At 40.6% G+C, this 9,201-nt stretch overlaps 2 protein-coding genes across 4 annotated transcripts in view; both read right to left on the bottom strand.

Annotated features, from left to right (window-relative positions):
• The window catches only part of rnf122 (ring finger protein 122), a 10,323-nt gene extending 8,308 nt beyond the window's left edge, over positions 1 to 2,015 (bottom strand). For 2 of the 3 annotated variants that reach the window (XM_079735788.1, XM_079735789.1), the window contains exon 1: positions 1,643 to 2,015. In XM_079735788.1, the coding sequence (XP_079591914.1) occupies positions 1,643 to 1,667 (25 nt within the window). In that variant the 5' untranslated portion in view covers positions 1,668 to 2,015. Of the gene's footprint in view, positions 1 to 143; positions 191 to 1,642 lie in introns of all 3 variants that reach the window. The other variant, XM_079735790.1, reaches the window with a different exon arrangement.
• A 369-nt stretch (positions 2,016 to 2,384) lies between these two features.
• On the bottom strand, positions 2,385 to 5,537 carry LOC307079035 (gamma-glutamyl hydrolase). Its single transcript, XM_079741095.1, has 9 exons — positions 5,397 to 5,537; positions 5,124 to 5,238; positions 4,969 to 5,019; positions 4,762 to 4,846; positions 4,428 to 4,566; positions 3,673 to 3,779; positions 3,180 to 3,273; positions 2,932 to 3,069; positions 2,385 to 2,776 (listed from the first exon to the last, which is right to left on the bottom strand). Exons 1-9 carry the CDS (start codon positions 5,506 to 5,508, stop codon positions 2,658 to 2,660), a joined length of 960 nt encoding a protein of 319 aa, XP_079597221.1. The 5' UTR covers positions 5,509 to 5,537; the 3' UTR covers positions 2,385 to 2,657.
• Between the last annotated feature and the right edge of the window lie 3,664 nt (positions 5,538 to 9,201).

Raw genomic sequence — 9,201 nt, 5'->3', positions numbered from 1 at the left:
TTGTATGTGATGGGGTGGGTGCACATGCAATGCATTGATGCTCAAGTCCACACGTACGCTACGCACACATTTTGAATATATAGGAGGCAGACGTTGGCTGTATGCAGCAGATTTTGCTAGTCCAACCGCGCATGATCACTGACCTACATCAGTGCACTCAGGAGGCTCCCCGTAACCACGGCCACCAGGACTGCAACGAAGGAAGGAGGAGGAAAACACACACACACACGCACACACACACACACACACACAGAATATTCTCATTTGAGGACACTGAGTCGTCTGATGTAGTCGCACTGTGTCGAGTGTCAAGTCCTCCATCCATGGTTGATATGGGCGAGTTGATTATTCAGAGGGGGAAGATAGAGACGGGGACAGGAGAGAGACAGAGAGGATGGTAGAGAAACGAAGGGGAATGGTGGTGTGAAAGAGATGACACCGACAGGAGAGAGAGAGAGAGAGAGAGAGAGAGAGGCTGGGGAAAGGGGGGAACAAAGGGAAAGAGACAAACGATAAATTGACAGACAGAACATAGGCAAAGAAAGATGAAAGAGAAGGTCAAAATGAGAGCGACAATGAAAGACAGAGACAAGTGAGTGAGAGACAAAGAGATACAAAGATGAGGAAAAGATGAGGAAGACCTTGCATCCAAATAGCTTCTGAGTTGAATTGTGGGCTTTTGTCCCACATAAAATATATTTTCACGACGCTACCACTGCTGCTCGCACCACAGGCAGAACTGCTCATCAAATATTCAACAGTTAACATGAGGGAAACACTTATCACTGCTGCTGGGTTGTTGTTGGCATTTTCTTGTTAAGAAAGAAGGTTTGCTCTTAACTCCATTGCACGCGCAATGTGTCTCGAGTTACATGCACGCGCACACACACACACGCACACGATCGTATAGGGCCAGGCAATACTCAGCTGTCTGACAGTGTCTAGCTGTTTTAAAGCTATGTATTTATGCATGTATCAATGCGTGCATGAGGGAGAGAGAGAGAGAGAGCAGTTAGACAACAAACAGGGACCCATTGTTTCTCTCTGGACAGCACACACAGTAGGCCTGCACTGATGGAACCCTTAAGAAATATCTCTAATCGATCATCTCCACTTTTACCCAGACAATAACAGACTGCCGAATACCACGACACAAAAATAATGTGTTTGGATAGGGCTGTTCAAGGAGACCGTGAAAGAGCAATTTTTCAAACCTCTCCATTAAATATATTGGGTCTAAAGCGAGCAGTTCAACATGAAATCAGATACGGCCATCGCATATATTAAAACGAACGTATCAGGCGGTTCTGTGTGCAGATGACATCATTCTGCAAGTTGTGGCAGGCTATTCACAAAAAGGGGTTAGGTGCTGAGAACAAAAGTAAAACAGGCTACAGCATGGACAATATTTTATCAATATTTTTGCAATATATTCGGTTTTTGAACAATTGTTATTATAAAAGCATTTTGCCAGCCAGGGGCGTCTTTTCTCGTAGTGCTTTATATTTAAACAAGGTAACAACCTTTCATCAAATTAAATATGTCACGTAGCCTACCTGCATTGCTGGTAGAGCAGGCCTTCTGCAACTGATTAGGTATCCAAACAATACATAGGCCTAGAAGCATATAATCAAACGCTTACCGTTACACCACTGGAACGGGTGCATCAATGCACCGGAGGGAGACCACGGTATCCGATTGGTGTTGATCAACAAGCCGCCGCGGGTTGAGACAGAGATCTAGTTATTTCCCAGTATGCTCCAACACAGCACAGACCCAACACACCAAAATTGACGTTTTAGGCAGCTGCAATGGTAAGAGACAATAACGCAACCACCTATCAAAATAGAAATCGAGGGTTTAAAGTCAGCGTGAAGGCACGAACCGACTATGTCACATCCGTTACGCGGAGGTTCATGTCGGAGTTCTAGGCTATCCTCGAGTTATTTTAAAGGAAAAGCGTTTTCACTTGCTCTCCTGTATTGGCTCTGTTATTATTATTAGACTGCATAACACAGACCTAGCATCTGTGATGAAAACTGGAACACTGGCTCGATTTTCCTATTCCCACCCCCGCACAGCTATTGACATTGAGCGAGACCAATCATTGATTGGTTGGTATGCAAAGAGACCAATCAGTGATTGGCTGGTGACGGCGAAAAGTACCTCCCACTTTACTTTCGGACCCTTGGATCATGCAGCTTTCAGTTCTAACCCCAAACCCGTGTCTGTTGCAACGGCTGGACTGGACGGACTGCGTACATTTGGTGGCGCCTCTCATATTTATTTCAGGCTGGACTGAACATTTAATTATAGACGTTAGGAGCTATTTTAAGGACCTCAACCAGATGTGTTAGAGGCTATTATGGTTTATTGTTCTAAAGAACAAATACAGTATATATTTTTTATTTTTTATAAATTCTAAGCATTGGCAATGCACTTTGGAGTGAAGACAATGAAACAAGATTGAAATCTGGAGCATAAAGCGTTCTTATACTGATAGTAATGTCATTCAAATGCACACTGAACACATTGCATACATAGCTTACATGTGCATTCAAGTCTGATTCAGCATGTGAGCTCTGATTAAAATCCCAACATTAGACACACTGCACAACCTTAGGGCTTATGATAAGCAGAAACACATTCAGATACTGTCAGAAGAAGTAAATCTGCTCGTATCGTGTGAAGTTGCGAGCGTATATAGGCTGGTTGTTGTAAATCAGTGAAGAGGCTTCTTCATCAGGAGTGTCATAAGAATGAAAACTTCTTCTGCCTAAATGGGATAAACAAAAATATACATAATATAATATAAATAAGCAGATGAGCGATGGCAAAAATTAGAGACATGAAGATCTCAAAAATCTCTGTTTGTCAATAGGAATGATTCACTAGATTCATTGGATACGGCAGACATCCCCATCAGCTAACCTTCGTCAATGAAGAACTCTGCCAGCAGGGAGGAGACTCGGACCGCGTAAGGAGAATGGGGGAACTGCACGTCGGGGGCCCACTGGAAACGGTTCACTTCTGGATGCCACTGGACTCCGTAGAACGGATAATTCTTAGCTGGTACAGAGGAACAAGCGAAGACAAGCAAAGGTTGTGTGCCATTTCACATTGACATGCTGCCCACTTTAAAGACAAAGGTGAGGTTACACATCCAAAACATTGAATACCTTCCACCGTGGAGATAAATGTGGCCCCGTTTTCAGCTACGTTTGTAGACAGGATGGTGTAGAATGTGTGCAACTTCTCGTTTCCTGCAAAGGTCTGAATGAAAGTTCAGCATTTCAGTAACCACCATGTACTTTCCAATGTAAAGAAGATTTCACCATATTCCAGGAAGCTTACAACACTGGTAACATGACCTAGAATATCTAAGTTAAGCATGTGTGTTGATGTCAATGAGTATGTTTTCTTGCAGTTTTCACTCAGAAGTACTAATGATGTGTCTGATTCTGTATCAGTTACACCAAGTTGAAGCCTTTTGAGTCACTGTGCACGCGATAATAAAGTGCGAGACACAAATAAACTTTAGAAGTATTCTTTAAAGTAACACACTTTGGCAGAGACTAATAACACAACACACACACACACACACACACACACACACACACACACACACACACACACACACACACACACAGACACACACACACACACACACACCTCGTTTGTGATTCCAAACTTGTGAAAATTCCCAGTCAATGGCTCTCTGGACAAAGCAGTCATGACCTCACTGGGAAACCCCTTAAACATTCGACTGGAATGAACATCTGGTGGGGAAGATGGAGGAGATGCACACGGAAGTTAGAGAGGCCCAGTCCTACAGGCAGCAAGGATTATTTGTTCAAAATATTGGAGCTCTTTTGTTTCCCTGTGGAGGTCCTAAAATGAAAATGGTAATTTGTCAGTCCCCAGTATCTCCCTTTACTTGTTATTGGTTTTGCTTTATTTCTACTGACACCAACTGGTGATATTTGACACACACACACACACACACACACACACACACACACACACACACACACACACACACACACACACACACACACACACATCTTTCTTGCAACAAATATATCCTCATTAAACAGCAAAGAATCTTTCAAGGCATTTCCAACTACACATTGTTGTGCATTGTCAATTAACTGATAAACAGGTGAGAAGGTCATCAAATTGTTATTTGGTAATTCCATGGTGCTCTGTTCATCCCTTAGGGGAAGTCCAGCAGCAGCACACATTATCAAATAAAATACCAATATAAAATGGAAGGTAAAAAACAAACTAATGAAATGATAGAAGTAAAATTACAATAGAATGAAAGTGACATACATTACAACTATATGCTATAGCCTACAGTTATTTTGGAGAGGTGCGTTTGACGGGCCTAGACCGTCAAACTCCTAGACCCTACCCATGCTTACCTGCAGTCAGGTTAAGTGGAAGCGGTATGTTTTCTGCTGGTGTAGGGGACAGCAGATTCTCCCCGGCCACCAGTACCGTCAGCAGCTGCATGCCAAGACATGTGCCCCAGATGGGGAAGTAGTCGCCACCATCATTGGCCTGAAATATATAGAGCAGGATATGGCTTACTTTCAGTGTATATATATTTTTTCTTTCTTAGTTAATTTTTTTGGAGGGGAATTCTTATATGTTAAACTCTCCATTTAATATATAACAATGAAAAAAAAGTTGCATTGGAATGGAAAGAGATATGGAAAGAAAATCGACAGACAACTTATTACTATTGAACCTAACCTTAACAGCCAGGTTGTAGAAAATCTTTGACACTTTTGCAAAGTCTGATGTTTCCAGGTCTGTTGATCCTCCAATGAGAAGCAACCTTGATGTGCATGACACATTTAAATGTTAGGTTTATTATTATTATTAATAATAATAATAAGATTATCCTATTATAATTATCATAATACGATTATTATTAGTATTAATAGTATAATTAGTTACCCATTGATGGATCTGAATATCTTCTCATACTCGGTAGTGGTCAGGGTCAAGCTGTTGGGATAGAAATAGAGGTCAATGTCTCAAGAATAGCCTACTAAACCTCCAAAAGTTAATCACTAAAAATTTTGTTGAACAATCTCTGCCAACCATCCTACCGAATCGGCACAACTCTGCTCCCTCCGGACTCAATATATTTCACATAGGAGTCTGGTATGTAGGTCTTTCCAAATGGTTTCATGACATCGTCAACAACTTCTTGAGCCAAAATACCTGTTGACAATCAGTAGGTACAAAAATTAAAACATAAAACCGATCAGTCCAACACCACCGTAATAATATAATCCCACGTTATCTTTGTGAGTTGCTTGAGTTAGATGTTAAATATCCTTGTTCTACTTTATATATCATAACATATTTTGATTACTTACCGATAATGGGTCTGTTATTGATAGCCTCGTGGTGGCGTTCTAAGGACATTGCATCGGTGTAGTGACGAACCAGAACTAGGAATACATATGCAGAAAACCCTTCTCTGAACATAATAGGGCTGCAGATGATGAATCAAACGTGCAAAGGCTACCAATAATCACAACTGAGATCTCTGAGGGAACACGTTTATAGGCATGCAAAGAAGGGACGACACCTTGTTCGACCTTTACACAATATCACAAATGTTATAAGGAAGTTAGGAATGCCCAACATGATGAGTAGCCAAGTTTCAGCACGACAGAGGATTGTTGTTGCAACGTGTTTATTTAACCATCAACCTTGCGTCCGTAGGTTCCCTGTCACCGTGTAGCATATATCAAATGTAAATACATATCAATATCTTCCAACACCCAATTATGCAATATAATTATTAAAGAATGGAAAACCGTAGATAAGTATAGTATAATATTAATTGTTCAGCATAATATATCTACCTAAACATATCTGGAAAATTTCACAAAACTTTTGCTCTGAAGCTGGATAAACAGGTTAAGAAATAGTCTTATTATAGCACCCAATGTTACATAATCTCGCACTGGCTAAGGTGAGGTTACACAAATTTAACAATTAAACCAAATGTCAGCAATAAAAAAAGAAAAAAAAAGTTGTTGCTCACTAAGCGCAACAAACAGAGAAACCAAACATGCACACATTTTCAATACCACTGCTATTTATTTAAAATAATGCATTATGTTCATACACCTTACAACAGACTTCTCAATATAAAAAAGTCCTGAACAATCACGTTCCCCACATTGTCATACTTTAGGGCCTTCCAGCTCAGAATGTTTCCAGGAACAACTGAATAGGCCATCATGTAAGATCCTGAGGGTAAAATAATGCAATCATAAAGATGATTGCAAAAGAGATGATTTCTTCATTACAAAACCCATCGGAAGATCATTTTAATTACGTCTTACTTCCAAATATAGTCCTAAATAAGAATATTAGAAATACCAAACACATAAACAATACTATAGTTATGCCTATAATCACATAGATTTCATGGCTGATTACACTATAAACACTTTGTGGTAATGTTACAACCCCACTGTCACAGGGTACTGAGAGAGGTAACTGATGTGTAAATGGCCAGGTTATAGATCATAGATGAGTCAGTTGTGGGTGAACACCAGATGATGAACATGTTTATTGGGGCACTGTTGAACACAAAACCAAAAACAATCACCACAATGCTACCGGGTCTTCGGACTTGAGTGTTGCCAAAGAAAATAACTAAAGAAAGCTAAGTTAACAGCTAACACAGGGAGGTAAAGCTTACCAGCTGCCAAGTACCACACATCTACTTACTTAACCAAAACAGACAGGGGGAAGCAACACTTCTAACCTTAAATGTCTAAACAGAGAACAGCACTACGTGTTGTACATGTATACAGGTTTCTGTCCTCTTACCTGTCCAAAGACAGCAAGGTAGCAACAAAGAATATAGAAATGGTGGGGCTACAAACAATTCAAAATGAATGCAAGCAGAGGGAGATCTAAGGGACAATACGATTTAATAATTAATCAGCCTCACCAGGCCGATTCTGATTAGACTCTGGGGCTCGGTGAGGCTGCACACCTGTTACATATTGAGTAATCAGTGTGCACAGGTTAAACCAGCCATCTCCACACACACTCAGTGTAGTAAAGTCCCTGCTGCCTACACCACCTAGGTGGCTGCCACACTCCACCTAGGTGAATTTTCTTTGGCTCACCCAAACAAAGGATGCGGGTGTTGGTGTTAAAGCCATCTTATTTCAAGTTTTGCAGGTAATGCACATGGCAAGGGTGCTCTATATCCATGCAGGATATCTCCCTGAGTGTGGGTGGAGATGGCTGGTTTAACCTGTGCACACTGATTACTCAATGTGCAACCAGTCTGCAGCCTCACCCAGGCCCGGAATCCAATCAAACTCAGCCAGGTGAGGCTGCTTTAACCAGCCATCATCCAAACACTCTCAAATCTTCTTCGGCCACACTTACGATCATTCATGTGATCATATTCAAGAAAATAATAAGCTGTAGCCATATATAAACAGGAAGATTCTGCGATGCAGTCGGAAATCAGGTTTTGGCAGCCGATCACCTTTGGTCTGAAACTTGCTAATGTCATTTTGGACCAATAAGCAGAATTTGATTCTGGGACCCCCTGGTGCCTCATTGCAGGCAGTACTATTGATTATTGTCAATGCTCATTCACATACCAACTGCGAATCTTAGAAACCCATTATCAATTATATAAATTGTAGCTATTGCTCACATCATACCAAAGTAAGCATGGCATGTTTTCAACCTTGTATTTAATCTTAAAACATTCTATAGCTTTTATTCTTGAAAGGTAGCAAGGTCACAAGGTGTTCATTTTCAATGTAATATTCAAAGTGATAGTTATGCATTTAATGTAAACATCTTTACCACCTTAATAGCTTTTTGGTTTAATAAATGTTCAATGTCCACAACAACTATCAACTGCCAAAAAATAAGTTTTTTATCTAGCGAAAAAATGCATCTCATAAATGTACCACTATAAAAGACAATATGATAACAATTAAATAATGAGGAATGATGAGGTATATTTAAATAAAAAAGCCTCTGTAGGCCGACCTCTTTGGGGCCCTCTGGTGGCAACGGAGGCCCTAAGCGTGCACTTAGTCCACCAATGCTTTGGGTCGGCCCTGCTCACTGTACTATTTTACAATACAATCTTGATGTGATGTATTTCTGGGGACTGTGCTTTCCGTTCAACCGCAGTCCTGTCTTTGTGTTGTAGATCCACAAGATGAAGTTCCCATCAGCGTCTCCTGTTTGAGACCAACTCCTGCAACCCTAAACGGGCCTTAGACACACTCGGTTGTTCAGCTCGAAAGAATAGCATTTGTGTTCCAAAGGGTGGCCAAGCAGAAAATGACCAAATCACAGTCAACATAACAGAAGAATAAGTCATAGCTGAAGTCGGCGACTTCAGGCTTCCCAGTAAGATCTGAAAAATAAGAAATGATGCACATACAGTAATGCAATTCATTGTTTGTCATGAATCATAAGTGTCACAACCAGGGAGATAAGATATTTGTCACCAATGTTATTGTTAGCCAGTTATTAAATAATAGTTATTAGTTATATATGAATAGAGCTGTTGACTGTAAAGGAACAGTGACATAGTAAACTAATGTCTTTATGAAATGCATGGCCTGCATTGTGTCAGACAGAGAATTGATACCTCACCTTTAAATAAGGGAAAAGAACAGAAATAAGCTGCCTCTCCCCATTGTTGAAACCAGACAAAAGTAACTGAATGCTGATGCAGAATTTAACTCTTATTTGCTTAAAAATTGAAGCTTATTTGAGCAAAGCCAATGGATACACACCACCTAGTTGTCTGCCATACTCCACAAAGGTGACTTATATTGGACTCCTCCAGACAAAGCCAACAGGTTGGCGATGTTGAATCCGTTTTTTTTTTTTTATTAGTTTGCACGAAATTATACATGTCCTGGTGTTACATGTTGCCGTCTAGGAGAAGTGTGTGTGGAGATGGCTGGTTTAACCTGTCCACACTGATACTCAATGTGCAACAGGTGTGCAGCCTCACCCAGCCCAAGAGTCCAATCAGACTCGGCCAGGTAGGGCTGCCCAAACCACCCATTATCCACACCCAGTCCCACACTTGTACATAGTATGGAAATCCTAATATTAATTTAGTCCACTTTTTTAAATTGATTTTTCACATTTTAATTAATGATT

This window comes from Pollachius pollachius (assembly GCF_949987615.1).
Source record: "Pollachius pollachius genome assembly, chromosome: 1".
Taxonomy (NCBI): Eukaryota; Metazoa; Chordata; class Actinopteri; order Gadiformes; family Gadidae; genus Pollachius; species Pollachius pollachius.
The sequence above is the reverse complement of the archived record's forward strand: the minus strand, read 5'-3'. Positions and strand labels throughout refer to the sequence as shown.